The 19,678-nt window shown below is 43.6% G+C and overlaps 1 protein-coding gene across 1 annotated transcript in view; it reads right to left on the bottom strand.

Annotated features, from left to right (window-relative positions):
* The window catches only part of GPR156 (G protein-coupled receptor 156), a 78,707-nt gene extending 67,970 nt beyond the window's left edge, over nt 1-10,737 (bottom strand). Inside the window, exons 1-2 of the mRNA XM_030205099.1 lie at nt 10,404-10,737; nt 7,732-7,856 (exon numbers count right to left, since the gene is read on the bottom strand). Of these exons, the coding sequence (XP_030060959.1) occupies nt 7,732-7,856; nt 10,404-10,541 (263 nt within the window). The 5' untranslated portion in view covers nt 10,542-10,737. The remainder of the gene's footprint in view (nt 1-7,731; nt 7,857-10,403) is intronic.
* Between the last annotated feature and the right edge of the window lie 8,941 nt (nt 10,738-19,678).

Raw genomic sequence — 19,678 nt, 5'->3', positions numbered from 1 at the left:
AGCCACCTTTTCTCCAAGCTGAAGAGCTCTAGCCGCTTTAGCCTTTCCTCATAGGGAAGTTGTCCCATCCCCTTTATCATTTTCGTTGCCCTTCTCTGCACCTTTTCTAATTCCACTATATCTTTTATGAGATGTGGCGACCAGAATTGAGCACAATATTTGAGGTGCGGTTGCACCATGGAGCGATACAAAGGCACTATAAAGTCCTCATTTTTGTTTTCCATTCCTTTCCTAATACCTAACATTCTATTTTACTTTCTTAGCCGCAGCAGCACACTGAGCAGAAGGTTTCAACGTATCATCAACGACGACACCTAGATCCCTTTCTTGGTCGGTGACTCCTAATGTGGGACCTTGCATGACGTAGCTATAATTCGGGTTCCTCTTTCCCACATGAATCACTTTGCACTTGCTCACATTAAATGTCATCTGCCATTTAGACACCCAGTCTCCCAGTCTTGTAAGGTCCTCTTGTAATTTTTCACAATCCTCCCGTGATCTAACGACTTTGAATAACTCTGTGTCATCAGCAAATTTAATTACCTCACTAGTTACTCCCATCTCTAGGTCATTTACAAATATGTTAAAAAGCAGCGGTTCCAGCACAGACCCCTGGGGAACCCCACTAACTACCCTTCTCCATTGAGAATACTGACCATTTAACCCTACTCTCGGTTTTCTATATTTTAACCAGTTTTTAATCCACAATAGGACACTACCTCCTATCCCATGACTCTCCAATTTCCTCTGGAATCTTTCATGAGGTACTTTGTCAAACACCTTTTGAAAATCCAGATACACAATATCAACCGGCTCACCTTTATTCACATGGTTGTTCACCCTTTCAAAGAAATGTAATAGATTGGCGAGGCAAGATTTCTCCTGCACTGAATCCATGTTGGCTTTGTCTCATTAATCCATGCTTTTGAATATGCTCTGTAATTTTGTTCTTTATAATAGTCTCTACCATTTTGCCTGGCATTTAGCTTCTTAAATAATTTTAATGTGTCCTTTTAACTGAGCAGGTAGATTCCAGAAACATTGAGGTTGAACGATTTGATTCAGACATTACACAAAACAGACACCATATCAAAGATATCAGAAAAGTAATAAAATTTGGCAGACCTCCCTGGTGCTCCCAAAAATGATCTAGTGGAAGGTGCGATATAAAATATTTGATTTTTTTTTCAATTTCAACTTACAAATATCCAAGCATAACACTTGATAGGTAATATTACTGTAATACACTGGGGAAATACTGCCAAGGAAATACAAGCATGAAACAAACAGCAGCAGCACTAAATTTAAAGTTCACAATTAAAGGGCGGTGTGTGTGTAAGCACTAAATTGGATGTTAACTGGAAAAGGAAAAAAAATCTGGAAAGTAAAGCAGAACTATAAGAAAATATAAATTAGCTAAGCCGGCCATTTAGCTCCAAGTTTAATTATCAGCAGAATCCTGAAGAGCCCTTTCACTAAGCAGTGGTAGGGCTAATGAATGGGTAGCACGCGTGCCAAAATCGACACTACTGCTGGAGTACCACATGTGCCCTGCGGTAATTTCGAAGCTGGCGTGTGATATTTCCCACAGTAGAAAATATTTTTTAAATTTTCTACCACAGGGTGCATTCCTGGTGGTAACCGGCAGTGCAGCCACATTGGCGTGCACTGCATGATTACCGTGCGAGTAGCACGTGAACCCTTACTACTAGGTCAATGGGTGGTATTAAGGGCTTAGGCAGTAAATAGCCATGCAGTACTTTTAATTTTACTGCATGGCCACTTACTGCCTCCATTTTAAAAAGCCTTTTTTTCCCCAGCCATGGTAAAAAAAACGACCCAGCATATGTCAAATTCACGCATCCAAACTACCGCAGGTCACTTTTTCCCGCTGCTTAGTAAAAGGGCCCTTTAATCATCTGGGGGGATCGAACTTCTGAAGAAAAATCTTCAGACACATTGAGAGTAAAGTTTGTCTCTCATAAAAGCGATCAATTGAGAACTCTCAAAAAAATACATATACTTAATATTATTATACCAGATGTATTTACAGGGAAATTTCAAAAGAAAAATTGGGCCCCTAATTGTTGGTCTCTCTAGGTCTAAGTAATAAAAACTCCTTCTCCTCTGTGTGGTCCTGGCTACATCTGAAAATGCCCATATCCGAGGACCCATAAAAATGTTGTTTCCTGTATTTATAAAACATTTTTTAAACATTCTGTATCCATTTCCAAAATAACTGTAGCAATCAAAGTAGCCAGTATATAAGTAGCTCCAGATAAATTCCTAATAAAATATCCAACTGCACAAAAAAGATGTTGGATTTTGTACCTTGTGATTTATATTATTTTATACATTGTTTATCATGTACATTGTTTGTTATCATAATTACGTGCGCATTTTTGTAACCCATTCTAGGCGTAATCATGTGGGCTAAATACATGTATGTATAAATAAATAAATAAACAAACACAATGTCAACTTATCTGTCTTTTTGTAAAGGTTGAAAACCTATCTTTTTCAGAAGTCATATTTAATTAGTGCATTTTTTGTTGTTGTTGCTTGTAACCACCTTTGAACCAGTTTACTTGGAGTTGGCAGTCTGTAAGTACCACATCATATCATATCATTTATTTGGATTTGTGGGGGGAGCCAGCATTTGTAGTGCACTGGTCCCCCTCACATGCCAGGACACCAACCGGGCACCCTAGGGGGCACTTCTAAAAATTAAAAAAAAAATGTAAAATAGCTCCCAGGTGCATAGCTCCCTTACCTTGGATGCTGAGTCCCCCAAATCCCCCCCAAACCCACTTCCCACAACTCTACACCATTACCATAGCCCTTATGGGTGAAGGGGGCACCTAGATGTGGGTACAGTGGGTTTTTGTTTTGGGGGGGGGGGTTGAAGGGCTCCCATCTACCACCACAAGTGTAACAGGTGGGGGGGATGGGCCTGGGTCCACCTGCCTGAAGTGCACTGCACCCACTAAAAACTGCTCCAGGGACTTGCATACTGTTGTCATGGAGCTGGGTATGATATTTCAGGCTGGCATAGAGGCTGGCAAAAAAGTTTTTTTTTGGGGTGGGGGGGGGGGTGACCACTGGGGGAGCAAGGGGAGGTGATCCCTGATTCCCTCCAGAGGTCATCTGGTCAATTGGGGCACTTTTTTGAGACTTGGTCCTTAACCCTCCATTGCCCGCCGCATTGAGCCTGCCATGAGTGGGAAAGCGTGGGGTACAAATGTAACAAAAATAAAATAAAATAAAATAAATGGACTAAGTGAAGCCGGCGAAATGCTTGTCAGAGCCAGCCATCTTTTTTCCATTATCAGGCAAAGCCGGCCATCTCGAAATCACGCCCTGTCCCACCTTTGCTACCCTGCCGAAACGCCTCCTTGAAGTTTGGCCAGCTCTGCGACGGAATGCAGTTGGCGCCGGCCAAAATCGGCTTTCGATTATACCGATTTGGCTGGGTTCAGGAGATGGCCGGCCATCTCCTGATTTGTGTCGGAAGGTGGCCGACAATCTCTTTTAAAAATAAGCTGCATAGTAACATAGTAGATGACGACAGAGAAAGACCTGTATGATCCATCTAGTCTGCTCAACAAGATAAACTCATATGCGCTACTTTATGTGTATACCTGACTTTGATTTGTATCTGCCATTTTCAGGGCACAGACTGTAGAAGTCTGCCCAGCACTAACCCCGCCTCCCCCCACGGCTCTGCCACCCAATCTCTGCTAAGCTTCTGAGGATCCATGGTGTCCAGACGTTCCAGGATTGGTGCCCTTTATAGAATAGTGAGTCGTACCGGGATCCAAGCTCAACTTTGGGCGCAAGGAGTTACATCCAACTACACCCAGGTGTAAATCCCGGCACACAAGTTGGGTGCAAATCTGCGTTATTTGAACACACTGTGCCCCTCCCATGGCCACACCCCCTTAGCAGATCCACACAGAAATGCTTAGGTGCTATTCTATAATTGGGCACGTAAGCATCTTGTTGCTCGGATCTGCCATTTCTGCCCCGTTCTGGCACCTGGCATCCGTTAGAAGACTTTCTGCATCTAAAATTCAGGGGCCCTTTTACTAAGCAGTGTTAAGCCCACTGCAGGCTTACCACACACCAAACAAACTACCATCGGGCTACCGCAAGAACCCGGCCGTAGCTCTCACCCCCCAGCACACGGCATTTCTGGTGCCACAAAAATATTTTGTATCTTTGTAGTGCCGGTGCTTCCCTGTGGTAATTGGGCTGTGCCACGCAAGAGCCCTTACCATCACCTCAATGGATGGCGGTAAGTGCTCTCCCCTGAAATTGCCGCATGGTAAGTGGTTCACTTACTGCACAGCCATATCTTTTTAAGAAAAAAAAAAAAAAAGACAGCCTTTACCCGCTGCAGTAAAAGGGGGCCTCAGTGCACATCAAAAAACACGTGCCGACGCTAACGCAGGCCCCCTTTTACCACAGCTTAGTAAGAGGGCCCCTTTGTGTTGAATTAACACCTAAGCGCCATATATAGAATTCCTCTGTCAGCGATTTCAGCACATATATTATAGAATAGCACCGACACGTGAAATGACCAATTAGTGGCGAATTCATGAGCGTAAATGCTATTATTCTATGACTTCAGGCGTCAATTTGTAGACTTGCTTTTCAAATGCAAAGATAAATAATACAAGTAACAACATGACATGTATCAATCAAGGTAATCTCTGGCTGTGAATTCAGCACATGTCTAAGCGCGAGGATTTACAGTTATTAGCATCTATTTACCATCTTTCTAAAGAAATTCACCCAAGGCGGTGTACACTAAGAATACGCCACACATAGGCAATAATAGGGCATATTTAAAAAGTACAAAGACCAGGGGACAAAATGAAATTACAAGCAAATACTTTTAAAACAAATAGGAGGAAATATTTTTTCCACTCAGATAGTTAAGCTCTGGAATTTGCTGCCAGAGGATGTGGTAACAGTGGTTAGTGTATCTGGGTATAAAAGAGGTTTGGAAGTTCCTGGAGAAAAAGTCAATAGTCTGCTATTGAGACAGACATGGGGAAACCGCTGCTTGCCCTGGGATTGGTAGCACGGAAATGTTGTTACTATTTGGATTTCTGCCAGGTACTTGAAATCTGGATTGGCCAGTGTTGGAAGCAGGATACTGGGCTAGATGGACCACTGGTCTGAGCTAGTATGGTTATTCTTATGTTCTTATGTAATATATAGGATAGGGTGTATGTGCAGGTGGGACATACAGACAGATGAGATAGACAAGAGTGGCTGACTTAAGGAAAAATTGCATGTGTAGTAAGAAAAAGTGTATGCAACTGATCTTAGCCAGAGTACATGCCATAAGCAAGTGCTGCTGCCACTGGTATCCTTGTATATCTAGCTAGCTGCCTTCTCCATTAAAAACTTGGGAGAAAAGCCAAGCTTTCGCCTGCTTCCTGAAGTAGAAATAGTCTTGTGTTTCTGGGAGTGTGTTCCAGAGTGTGGGGGCTGCTTCTGGGAAGGCTCACTGGCAGGTGTCACAGTACGTGATTTATTTTGGAGAGGGTGTGGTTTAGGATGCTTCTTTGAAGGACCTAGTAGAGACTTGTAGACTGATGCCATTTAGCCACAACCAATTCAATTGAAAAAGAGTAAAAAGTTAAATATAATGTCCCAAGAAAGCAGATAACATACCATATAAAGAACACAGAGCATGGATATGATTGGGTTAAGCCATTAACAAAAACAACAATATTGACCTTTGAGATGAAGATGTTGTACCCTGGTGCTGGATTTTAAGTTTAGCTGGGTACAACAACTGAAGCCAGGGCCAGCTCAAGGGATAGTGGTGTCCTAAGCCAACTTGCATTGCATTGCTTCTAGTGCCCCCTCCCTCTTCCTCTGTCCCCTCATGGGTCCAGCATCTCTCCCTCCCTTGGCTGGCATCTTTCCCCCTCGGTCCAGTCTCTCGTTCTCCCTCCTCTGTCCCCATCCCCGTGGGTCTGGCTCTGCTCTCTAATTTCCCTAACAGTCCTGTAAAGTTTACATCAGTTGCCAGTGGCATCAGGAACAGCATGACAGGCTGTCTTCGGCTAGTCCTTGGGTTTCCCTCTGCCACGTTCTGCCCACAGGAAATTGCATCAGAGGAGGCAGGATGCAGCAGAGGGAAGACCCAGGGGTTGGCTGAAGGCAGCCTTGGTTTGCTGCTGTATCACCAACTCAGGGGCAGAAATCTTAGTTACGATCTTGGACTGCTCTTGCATAATCTATCAGCTTAATAGACATCTATGGGGAGCCTCACACAAGGCTGTCCATAAAGAGATGCAGGAAGATTTCAAATCCTTGAAGATTTTAGAGATGCACGGAACCGGTATGGGTTTGTCTGTGGAGTCACCATGGGACATCGGCTCACATGCTGATATCATGTGACCCTCACATAATCATTTTAAATAATAATAAAACAAAATCTCCAGATCCTTCCTACTCCTTTCACATTAAACTTGCAATTGCTTTACCCTTTAAAGCGATTACTGGAAATTATTTGTCTTGTCTGTGGGTCTCAATTAGGTTGTAAACTCTATGGAGCAGAAATTGTCCGAATTTTGTGTCTGTACAGTGCTGCATTTATCTAGAAATGTTTAATAACAGTAATTAAAGTACAAGGTGCACAATAATATCTTTAGATAATTCTTCTGTTGCTCCCATACAATGTAACACAACCTAGAACCAATCAACTGTATTGTTACTGCTCTCCAGTCACACAGATCCACAGACCCATAGAAATGCAATGAGATCTACAATTTTAAAAACAGGTGAAAGGCAATTCTAAATTTGGGTACACAGAACAATGAAGGAGGAAAGATCTTCACACAGAACTGACGAAGATGTAGTGCAAAACAAAAAATGGCAAAGAACCGTATGTCTTTGAAAAGTTTTATTGTTACCAACAACAAAGATGGGAACTTTTAACTCCACTACAAACGTTCATGACATGGGACAGTAAAAAGGACCCGACACGGCTGTGTTTCAGCAATAATGCCTGCATCAGGAGTCACTCAGTCCAAAGTTACTGTCACATCCTTATATTGTAGCAGTCTCTACTTGTTGTTAAAACTGCTACACAAAGACTTTATTCCCAGTCCATTCTTTGGACCCCTGGATAACCAACGAGCCATTGCACCCCCTTCACACAGCAACATCGTCCAGTGCATGCACAACAGTTGAGTTTGTGAAACTGGACATATGGTTCTTTGCCATTTTTGCCTAACTTTGGATGCCAAAATGCTAGGTGCATTTCTATAAATAGTGCACCTAAAAATCGAGTAGCGTGCAACTGTTAGGAGGGCGTACACATGGTGGAGCATGGACTTATTATGGGCATGTCGCCTAGCGATGTGCACAACTTACAGAATACTATCAGTTGTGTGCATTGCATGGCGCACCGAGGCACATCCACTTAATGCCAGCCATTGACCTGTCATAAGTAGACCCGCCAATGTAGTTTTGTGCTAATATTCTATAAACTGCTTTGGCAAGCCCTTAAGCTCTTATAGAATTGGTGCTAAGTGCGTCCCTTTGTGGCACTTAAAAGGAAGCACCAATCTATAGAATTGCCGCCTAAAGACTCACAACACACAGATACCTAAATACAAAGAAACAAAGAGGGATAGCGATATGGAAAAAGCCTCAGGGGATATTCTTCTCAAAAGAAGGCCGAAGTCTCAATAAATTGCTTACCTGTTCTTCCTAAAACGGACAGTGAAGATGAAGAAGAAGAGCACTTGAAGAAGGCCCAGAGTAAGGAAGAGACAGAGGACCCCAAAGAGAGCTGCAGAGATCTCAGTGCTTTCAGAGGCTGTGTGCTGGAGAAAGGAATGGGAGTTAAGTGAAAGATGCAGGATCACACATCTATTTTCTTCAGACCCACAGAGTTCAGTGCTCTCCCTGCCACAAGCTCTCCAATGCCCTGTTTTCATATCCCCTATAAGCAGGGGAAGATAAACCCTTTTCTGGGTCCTGGGCAAACAAGCACATTGAATCTCCGCCCCCCCTCCAATGTAATAAAGCCCAATTTTAAAGCATCAAAGATGCCCTTCTCCCACCATGGATCTAACTGGAGGGGCAAACAGATGAGGAAACAGCAGGGGATAGGGATAATAGAGACATCTCAGTGGAGGGATAATAGAGACACCTCAGCGGGAAGCAATGGTTCCGATTCCCATCCTCCTCTCTGTGCAGCAGCAGGCATCCTAGGGCAAGAGCTACCTTAAGAGCCATTGAGTTCGTACATCTGATAGGACCACTTCTAAATATTTGGGTCCTTGGCATTTACCTAGTTTGCCTATGCCTTACTCCTGCCCTACACATCTTTCCCAATCTAATACTCTCGTAATTCCTTCTTTTCAACATGCTATGATTTCATCAGAACACGACTTTCAGTGTAGTGGACCCTTCCTTTGGAAGCTCCTCCCTCTTTTCAGTAATGCTTTTCATAACTAGTTCTTCCCCCTCCCTTTTTTTTTTCCTAACTGCCCTGAGTAGGGCTACCATACATCCAGTTTTACCCGGACATGTCCTCTTTTTGAGGACATGGCCGTGCATCCAGGTGGGTTTTGCCAGCCTGCCCATTTGTCCGGATTTGCAGACGAAAGGCCAGGCTGGCGGGCAGACGGGCGTCCTATCCTTCCCTCCCTCCTTTACCTTAGTGTGGTGCCTGGTGGTCTAGTGACCTCTTTGGGGCAGGAAAGAGTTCCCTCTTTGCTGCCCACCGCGTCTGCAGACTATCTTGCTCCCTGCACAACTTCAAAATGGCTGCCGAGAGGTCAAGCGGTGGCCTTGCAAGACTTCCACAGAAGTCTTGTAAGGTCACCGGCTTGACCTCTCGGCAGCCATTTTGCACTGGGAGCAAGAGAGGTCTACAGCTGTGCTGGGCAGGAAAGAGGGGGCTCTTTCCTACCCCGAAGAGGCCACTAGACCACCAGGGCACTACAATAAGGTACAGGAGGGGAGGCGTAGTGAATGGAGTCATGTGGGTGGAGGGAGGCTGAAAAATTGGGGAGGGGGATATACATGGGGGAAGAGAGAGGAAATCTGGCTTTGGGGGGGTCACAGGGGGTGGGGTGCGACAGGTGGCAGGCGGAGGTGCTACAGGGGGCGGGGAATGTGTTCTCCTTTTCCTTAGGGAAAATATGGTAACCCTAGCCCTGAGGGATCTACCTGGGGCTGCAGAGACTGACCTATGACACAATATCCCGTCAATCCTACTGAATGGTGCAGTTTCATTCACCTTTCTTATTTTTCCTATTTTCTTTTTTATTTTGTTAATATTGTCAATTATAAACTGCTTTGAAAGGTTCCTCAAGACAAGTGCTTGGGACTTCCTGTCTGACCTGAAAGCAAGCAGCACTGTAAGAAGAGCAAGAGAAGAGGCCACCATGGAGGCAGTGACCACATGTGCACTCATGCTGTACATTGACTCTTTGGCATTGTTTCCTTGGAAGGAGGCCAAACAGCTTGGAAGTCTCCCAGATCTGAGAGTTTGAGCTGTCTGAAATCAGTAGTGTCTATATTTTTATTATTGTGACTTATTAACTGGCTTAAGTACATCTCCTGTAGAACTCTGTCTGCCGTGTGCTAATAGAAAGAACACTTTGTGCAGACTGCAAACTAAGACCTGAGTGGGCTTCTCTTTCATTGAGAACACCACAGTACACCAGACAAAGTTCATTTTCTGCATTTCCTCCAGTTTTTTCAATACTAACAAAAACAACCCAAGACGAAATAAGTAAGACCCTTTCAACCTCATTATTGCCTCCTTCACTGATTTTTGTGTTCCTAATTAAGCCTGTTTTTTTCTCTTTTGCATTGTTTTTTTTTTTTGGGAGGGTGAGGGGGACTTTGCAATAGGTGATTTCAGGAGAAGAGGCAACTCTCTATCATATTTTGCTAAATATTTCTAAATTCTGGAGTTATTAATTAATTTGTTTTTGCAGAAATATTCACATGGAAGTGAACCTGCCACTCTAGTCCAGCAGAGCGACCCCTGCACCTTGCTCTAACTGGCAGCAGCAGCCTGGCTAGCTGGGAAGTTGGCCAGGCTGAAATTTAACCCTCAGGCAAACTGCACTAGAATATACTAGAAGGCTCACATTCCTTGTATAATGGATTAAAGGTAAAACCCTGCTGATTAACCCCCAAATAGGAGGTCTGTAACTTATAGAGCAGACTTTCTACAATCACCCCCCCCCCTACTGTCACCACAGCAGATGTCTGCATTTGAAAAATAGGGAACCAGATACAGATGTTCCAGTTTCCTAGTCCTTCTCTCTCACTCACTTCAATAAGCAAAACCTTTAATTAGAGACTATAAATTTCCGCTCCCCCCCCCCCTCCTGAGTAATGGGACTTACAGTCATTATTCTGCACAGTTCCTGCTGCACTCTTTGGCCCTCCTGCAGGTTAATTCCAGCATCCATATGGCAGTCACACAGGTTGCTGCAGTTAAATGTGGTCTCCATTTCCTTCGGCCCTTCCTCTTTCAGTTGCATCCTATGGAGGACAGTTGCCAACCTCCCTGCATGAAGCCAGTGGGGCAGCTCAGGTTTCCTGGTTAAGGAGCCATGGATGCTTGCACCTTGTGTAACCTCATCTCTCACATATCAAACAGAATTGTTCTCCAGGCTAAAGGCATACAGGTTGGATTGTTCTATTTAACGCCTAACCCATTCCTGGGCTCTGTCCCGGTTAAGTGTTTGATCTGATGCAAGGGTCACACCAGCACCATCCTCGCTTAATTTACTGTTCTTCAGGCCATCATGGACCTCTGTGGCAAGGTCATGTCACCTTGTAGCCACCAGGTGGCAGGTTGCACTGTTAGATGAAGTTCTTGCAGCAAATCCTCAGGAACCGTGTTCTAGAATGTTGCATGTAACACCTTCAGCCATAACAAAGGAAAGCCACCCCTGTAGTTTAAAAAAAAAAAAAAAAGGTAGACAAAAGAAAAAGTGAAGCACAGACAATGCACATTTTTATCTAACTTATACAATTCATTAGAGCTATTGAGAGCTTAGAATAGATGGGATTTTTTTCTAGGAATTTACCTGTGTTGCCGCTGTCTGAAGGATCAAGCAAACACACCACTAGGTATGAAAAAATGTCACATGCAAGGGTGAATGCTATTCTGAGCTCCAAATACTTACATAACAAAACATATGAATGTGATCACATTGTCTATTTTAAGCCTGATTTATGAACTTTTTCTCTCATTCTGTGGCAATTCTAGAAAAGGTTGATAAAATCAGGCCCTGGTATATTTAATAAGCTAAGCTTACAGTGGAAAGGCAGAAATATGTTTTTGGCCCAGTATTAGTAGCTTGATTTCTTCCGAACATGCTGGCGGGCACTTCAGAAGTCCTGGTCACAGCTCCTCCTCTGGACAGAGAATTCCCAGTCATCACCCAACAGTGTTACCATTGGTGGAATGCAAGGTGCACATATATTGAGTTCCAATGGGAGCTGTAGACTCTGCACCCTACACAGATCTGACCCCAAGAAGGTTGATCATAGACCAGGGGTGGGAACCTCGGTCCTCAACCCAGTCAGGTTTTCCCCAATGAATATGCATACAATGGAGGCAGTGCATGCAAACAGATCTCATGCATATTCATTAAGAACAGGATGGCTCAGCACCTTAGCAACATTAGGTTAGCCAAGCAGGATACACCATTAGTTGCCCATTGGGGGAGGGCTGGCCACACTGTGGAGGATCTTCAGTTTGTGGTATTGTTTAAAGTACAAGGAAACTGCAGAGGAGGCAACATTACACAGCAGTTGTTACGATGTGAGCAAAGAACCATTTTTAGGTGGAATACGGTAGAGCCAGGGGGTTTGAATAAAGAAGTTGAGTGGCTACAGGTTTGAGTAGGTGGGGCTGGATGGTATGGTGTTTGATTAGGTTTTAAGCCAGCTTTCACAGCGCATGGGCCAGCGTTTGGTAGGCAGATGTGAGGTGGAAGTAGAATCCCCACCGTCTTGCAGCCATAAGGGATTTACAAGTTTACACAGTGAGTAAAATGTTAAAGTATTAGTATAAGTTATTGAGAGGGGTTTAGGATAGATTTGTGAGCACTTTTGCATATGTTTGTTTGTGTAGGACCCGACTCCTGATGACGCGGATGTAGCGAAACACAGGCTGTGTAGAGTCTGGGGTATATCGGATGACTGTAAGAGTTTCAAGCACATCGCATGAGTGGAAGTGGATTGACCACAGGAGTGGAGAACTCTAAGCGAATGTTCGCATTTTCGTTTGGAATTCCTGGGACCCAGCACACATGAAAAGGATTGGATTTTGTGTAGTGCTGTGACTATGATGGGAGTTTAAAGCAACAAGCACACCCTAGGGGGTAGTGCAGCACTAGCATCAGAGGAACTTTTTGAACAAATATTCTGCTGAGGTTACTGGGCATTTTGAACAGTTAGGATATAACATGTATTAGTGGGTTTGCTCCATTAAGGTTTTATTGTGAAATGTGTATGAGAGTACATTTGTAAGTGAGTGTGCATGAGTGTGTATGAAGGAATGATATGTTAAGGTATTAGGTTTTGTAAGCAAATAAATAATAAAGGTATTTTCTAAAAATGAATTAACTGGCAGAGAGATTTATACTGTTAGTATTGTTGGTTCAGTTAGCAAGTAGGGTATAGCCCAGTATTATAAGGTTGTTAATGCATATTCATTGGGGAAATCCTGAAAACCTGAATGGGTTGATGCCCTCGAGAACTGAGGTTGCCCACCCCTGTTATAGAGGGAGGCTCCATGTGACCTTGGATAAGTCACTGAACCCTCCATTGTCTCAGGTAAAAACAGAATGTGAGCCCACTAGGAACAGGGAAATACCTACTCGACCTGAATGTAACTCACCTTGGAAAAAGGTGCAAGTTAAATGCTTAAAAAAAATTAACATATGGAAGCAATCTCCTCCCCCCCCCCCCCCCCCACTTTGCTGTGAATAAATGCTGATGGTGGAATAAATCTACTTGAGGGTTAGGCTCCCACAGGTGAGTATTGGACATGCAGGAGCTCAGGGAAGAAATTTGGAAGAGTATTCCTACTCCACCACCAGACTATATCTCCTTCAGCTTCAGGAAGGTTATGGACCTCCTATAACATGAGAGTTCAGAGTAATTGCCCAAGTTGTCCCCTTCCCCTAACACCAGACCTGAGTTCCTAGTTCCATGGAAACCATAAAGAAGCTGGCAGTGAAAAGGCTAGTATTGTTGTCAGGAGGTATTGAAGATGGCAATGACCTTCTGATCATGTGCTAAAGTTGAAGGTTTGGTGCTGATAGAGATTATTGGTGTAGGGGCACCAGGCAGATAGATACCCTACCCAACATCTCTCATAACAAACAGCTATACTCCTTATAAATCTCCTTCATTGCAAACATTGTACTCAGATGATGGGAAATCTGGAACAGGGCTAGGCAGCCCAATGGACAGCTTTAGACTGAACCACAGGAGTACAGCTAGATGCCTCCACAATCCAATAGCCATCCATTCATTTTCAAATGCCACTAAAGCATTCTGTATTTCCATTCTACTGCTTCATCAGCTTAGCCACAGCCCGTTCCCTAACCACATGCAAAACCTCAGTATCACCATAGTAAATTGGCTCTCTAGAAATCAAATTGTTCTCAGTTCCTGAATGCTCTCCAGTCTCAGCTGCTCCTTTCCCCCTTTATGTGTACCTAGTCACTGTACTAATCCCATTGCACTAGACTGTTAGGCTACAGACCCAGTGGGAGTATTGGGTATCTGTGAGTGCACACTGACACACAGCATCCTGTACTAACCAGTAGCGCAGCCATGGGTGGGCCTGGGTGGCTCTGTTCCCACCCAAAATTGGGACACCCCGCCAGCTGAAGAGGACTCCGTCAGCAGCCGGAACGCTTCCATACTCTCTGTGGCTGGAGGCATTTTGTATGGGCTGCTGCTACACCCACCTCCTGTATGAATGCTCAAAAACGTGTGTGTGTGTGTGTGTGGGTGGGGGGGGGGGGGGGGGGGGGAGGGGGCAGCGGCCCACAGAAAGCGCTACCGACTACAGATAGTACAGGAGTGTTCTGGCCACCGGAGGAGGCCCTCTTCAGCTAGCAGGGCTTGGGGATCTCTTCCAGATCAGGTATTTATTCAGTGGGTGGTGGAGGTGAGGGACAGAGGAGAGAGCAGGGATGGGGAAAAATTGAGTGCCCAACCAAAATGACTCATCTGGCTATTCCACTGCTGCCACCACTGCAACTGCTGCTCTCTTTATGCTTGGATAACTGGGGAAAGGAGAAAGTGAACGAGGGAGCAGAGGTCTGCCATTTTGTTTCATCATCAAGGGATCAGGTGAATTTTTAAGTGTTAAAACAGAGTCATCTTAGATAAAAGCTTGAAAAGCACTGTCCTATGCAAAGCTCACAAATGCTGAGGATGGAGAGAAAGGCGTGAAAGGGGCCGTCCTTCTCCTGCAAAATCAAATTAGTGCACCTGCAGGAAGGGTCCTTATCAATAAACTGTAATCTGCACATCTTTGCTTTCCATGGGGAGCTTTTTGAGTAACAACGCATTATGTTGCCTCATCACAAAGATACTTTTATGCTGTTATGCAAATAACACCAGCATCATTTTACATAAAAGCTGGCCACAGAAGGCAATTTGCCTTCATTAATACACAATTAATTGCTAATCTGAGGTAGCTGTGAGGCAAGGCTGGAATCTTCAATATGTCTGTGCAGCTGATCAGACACAGCATAATAGATGAATGCTCAGTAATGCAATGATCAGACAATAAGCAATGATAAAAGCACAGCAGGCGAAGAGGGAGGGAGCCTCATTGTAACAGACACTGGGCAATTGACTGTGTGCCAGCTCTGAGATATTAGTCAGTGTCTCAGTGGTGATGGAGTGTTTTTTTACACAGTCCCTCTAGTGAGAGGTGTTACTTTAAATGATTTCCTTTCATGGTTGTTTCTGATTCGCCTCTCTACCTTGCCATCACCTCTAACTTATCTAGACTAGCAGCTATCATCACAAAAGGCAATTCTATATGCCCAATTTATAGAACAGCAGCACCTGTGTGTGACTGGCAGTTACATGCAAAAGTGTTAGTCACTATTCTATAGACAGTCCCTCTGATATTCAAAACCACTCCTGGCCAGTTAAATAGCATTTTAGTGCCTAACTGCGGATATTTGATGGGAGCAATCTCCCGCTAAATATCCTGGCTAGTGATATAGCCAGTTAGGCAGAGATATTCAGCACATTGAGTGATCAAAACAGGCTGCTTAAATAGCAGGCCTAGCCCTTTGACTACTAAAAAGTTAACCAGTTAGCGCTGAATACCGACATAGCCGATTAACTTTTTAGTGGGCAAAATAAAACCAAATATTCAATACATTGAATATCCAGGTTTAATGGTGGTGGCAGCGGCAGTAGACAGCAAACACACTACTCGCCACCAACTGAATATTGGGCCCAGTGTGCCTAAATTTCTTAGCATACAACTGTCAGGGGAGCACGCATGAGGGTGGAGCATGGGTATGTCACCAAGTGACAGGCACAACTTATACAATACAATGAGTTGCTTGCATTGCATAGCACACTTTAGGCTCACCCACTTATGCCAGCCATTGACTCATCGTAAGTGGGCACACCTACCTTTTTGGCACACTGATGTGGCTTTGCGCTAGTGCTCCAACGGCTTGGGAATGACCATAAGCCATTATAGAATTGGTGCCACTGTGTGCCCCTTTGCAACATATAAAATGAGGCATCAATTTATAGACTTGCTGCCCTTCTGTCTTACCTGGTGTTTCTCGGTCCCAACAGCCAGAAACAGAAGAAATACCTTACGTAGACGAAGATCCAAAGTGTGCGTGAGCTCAATACTGTATGACATATGGAGGAATTCATTTATAGACAACTTTGAAAGTCAACAGATGTTCTGAATTTGTCTGTATAAGCCTCCCTGTCATTGGTGTGACCCCTGACGCAGGTGCGGTAGCACCGAAACACGGCCCGTGTCGGGTCTCCCTTCAATCACATTTGATCATTAAAACGATTTCAATATAAGTATTGTATCTCTTTTGTTTTTAAAGGCCCTTTGTGCTATTTTTTTTTGTTTTTCTTCTTAAACTTGCTGACATGACAAAGGAATGTGGGCAACTGTGACAAGAATCTTGGTCAAATTGACCACAGACTGACCGACACCTAAAAATCCTCCAGAATACTACTACTACTACTTATCATTTCTATAGCGCTACTAGACGTACGCAGTGCTGTACACTTGAACATGAAGAGACAGTCCCTGCTCGACAGAGCTTACAATCTAATTAGGACAAACAGGACAAACAAGAGATAAGGGAATATTAAAGTGAGGATGATAAAATAAGGGTTCTGAACAAGTGAACAAGGATTAGGAGTTAAAAGCAGCATCAAAAAGGTGGGCTTTTAGCTTAGATTTGAAGACGGTCAGAGATGGAGCTTCACGTACCGGCTCAGGAAATCTATTCCAGGCATATGGTGCAGCAAGATAAAAGGAACGGAGTCTGGAGTTAGCAGTGGAGGAGAAAGGTGCAGATAAGAGAGATTTACCCAGTGAATGGAGTTCCCGGGGAGGAATGTAGGGAGAGATGAGAGTGGAGAGGTACTGAGGAGCTGCAGAGTGAATGCACTTATAGGTCAATAAGAGGAGTTTGAACTGTATGCGGGAAACGGATAGGAAGCCAGTGAAGTGACTTGAGGAGAGGGCTAATATGAGCATAACGACCATGGCGGAACATTAGTCGTGCAGCAGAATTTTGAACAGATTGAAGAGGAGAGAGATGGCTAAGTGGAAGACCTGTGAGAAGCAAGTTGCAATAGTCTAAGTGAGAAGTGATAAGAGCGTGGATGAGGGTTCTGGTAGTGTGCTCAGAAAGGAAAGGGCGAATTTTGCTGATATTATAGAGAAAGAAACGACAGGTTTTAGCAATCTGTTGAATATGTGCAGAGAAGGAGAGGGAGGAGTCGAAGATGACCCCAAGGTTACGAGCTGATGAGACAGGAAGGATGAGAGTGTTATCCACAGAAATAGAGAATGGGGGAGGAGGAGAGGTTGGTTTAGGGGGAATAAATGTCATAAGATATTCCTGTGGTCTCCTTGGTTACAACAAAGGACACCAACCAATCACCTGTCACGATGTTATCAAACCATCCAGACATTGCCGATATCAAAAAGACATCTGCTGTGGCAAGAGGGGATTGACCAGAGACTCAGACTCATTGGATATCCACTCTACACTCTTCATCTTATCAACTAATTGGCATTGGAACAAGCACTGCCCATGGCAACATCTGCAGGTCATAAACCAAGCTCTGTAATCATCTTCGGGGTAACAGGTGGCACTTACCTTGTATCTCAGGGAAGTGTGTGTTCATTCCAATATCAGATTAGTGCTCATTCTAACATTTAAATAACTGACATTCTACTTTTATTCTGTTACACTTCTGAACATTTATATGTCACTTTTATATTTTCTCTGTTTTTGTTTGCTATTCTTATTGTAAATAAATTCTTGTTATTACTATTAGTTGGATATTTGTAGTTTCTTAGTATAAAGAAATCTTAGAAGTTTGAACTCAGAACAGCTAATTGAGAAATGTGATTTTGAAAATAACATCCAGAGTACATAACATAATTTTAGTATTTGCACATCTCTACCTACACTGACCAGTAGGGATTAGTATGATTACAGTTTACTCCTACAGAAACAATCCAATTCTGCTTTCTTTTGTTATTCGTGTTCAGTTGGGCATAAAAAGCTAGTAATCATGATTTTTTTTTCACACATTCTCAGAAAGTTACTTTCTCAGAAGATATCTAACTACATCTGCACTGACTTGAGAACTTGTGCCAGACTTGTTGGGCGAGCCATTTTAACAAGCACTTTCCAGTTGTCAGTCTGTGCTTGCAGTTCCCAAGACTGGAGGGTAATCTTCTGTGGACTTAGCAGAGGACTGTAGGCTGCAAGCTGTGACAAGCCCCAGCAGGCTTCAGTAGTTTTTGGTTTCGGCCAACACCAGGCAATGAGTTTCAGCCGCAGTTTCAGTCAAAAGCATTTCGACCGTTTTGGTGGCAGTTTTAGTTTTTGGCTAAAGCTGAAAAAAGCAGTCAACCCCTGTCAACCAAGACAGACAAGTTTGCCTCAACAGTTGAATCAACCCTTCAACCCCAGTCAGCCTCTGTCAGCTGAGCCAACCCAGTCAATTCTAATCATGACTCAACCCCAGCCAACCCAGCCAAGTCAACCATTTTCCTAATCAACCCAGCCAGCCCATCTACTCAACCAAGTCAACCCAGCCAAGTCAGCCATTTTCCTAATCAACCCAGTCAGCCCATCCACTCAACTAAGTCTACCCAGCCAAGTCAGCCATTTTCCTAATCAACCCCGTCAGCAAAGTCAGACAGGTCAATTTAGTCAGCTAAGTCAACCCAGTCAGCCCATCTACTCAACCACGTCAACTCAGCCAAGTCAGCTGTTTTCTTAATCAACCCAGTCGGCCAAATCAGCCAAATCAATTCAGTCAGCTAAGTCAACCCAGTAAACCCATTCAGCCGAGTGAATCCAGTCAGCCCAGTCAGAGCCACCCAAATCAACGCAGCCAGCCAAGCCAATGATCTCCATCATATAGATTTTTTAGATATATTATAAATGTTTTTCAGCATCTGTTTTGAGTGACTGGAATCAAACTTCTTCAGAATTTATGAAACATTCTCTCTGAGGCAGATCATTTTGAGTGAAATATGGCTCATGTTGGAATTTTCTGTATTTTGAAGAAGTTTCTGTATGTGAAAACAGGTGTGTGTTATTCTATTTGATTTAAATATAAAGATAAACACCGATTGAAACCTTTCAGTTTTTTAGAAATATTTTATGTTAATTTAATGGGATTTTTTTTCCATGTTGCTATGACTAAATTGGGCTAGTCGTGGTGCTATTATAAGGCACTCGGCTGATGCCCATCTAAGCACATGGTTTTTTCCCCCATATTAAATACAGAACTTATTGATTTGATCAAGAACATTGCAACTACCATAGTGTTTGTATATTTTGTTTAAGGTACAATGTTTTGCCTCAATATAGGTGCACGCCTAAGCCTTTATAGAATTACAGTGTAAAGCCACATGCTTGCACCATGAGTTGGTGAAAAAGGCTGTGCCTACAGTTAGGTGCAATTCCCAGGCGTAAACGCTCTATAAACAATGCCTAACTTTAAGCGCAGCTTATAGAATAGCATTTTTTCAACACCATACAAAAAGAATCTAGTGCAGCCCTGCAAATGCTACATCTAGTCTGTCCAGTAGAGATTGCCTAAAATGGATGAAACATTTATCGAATTTGGGCAAGATGTTCAAAATCACTTGATTTGTTTTATTCAAGAGTGGTGGTATGGCAGGTTCCTACATAAAACATTGACAAACATCAATGCTCTCAGTCTTTTAGCTGTCCTCGCAACCTTTTCCCCACTACTGTCCTCCACATCACCCAAAGTTTTAGCTTTCCAATCTTTACTAGTAAATCATTTCAGGCCCTGCTATCTTCAACTTTACTTCCCACAAAACCAATACCCAACTCAACGCCTGAGCCCCCATTACATTACT

This window comes from Microcaecilia unicolor, chromosome 5 (genome assembly GCF_901765095.1).
Source record: "Microcaecilia unicolor chromosome 5, aMicUni1.1, whole genome shotgun sequence".
NCBI lineage: Eukaryota > Metazoa > Chordata > Amphibia > Gymnophiona > Siphonopidae > Microcaecilia > Microcaecilia unicolor.
The sequence above is the reverse complement of the archived record's forward strand: the minus strand, read 5'-3'. Positions and strand labels throughout refer to the sequence as shown.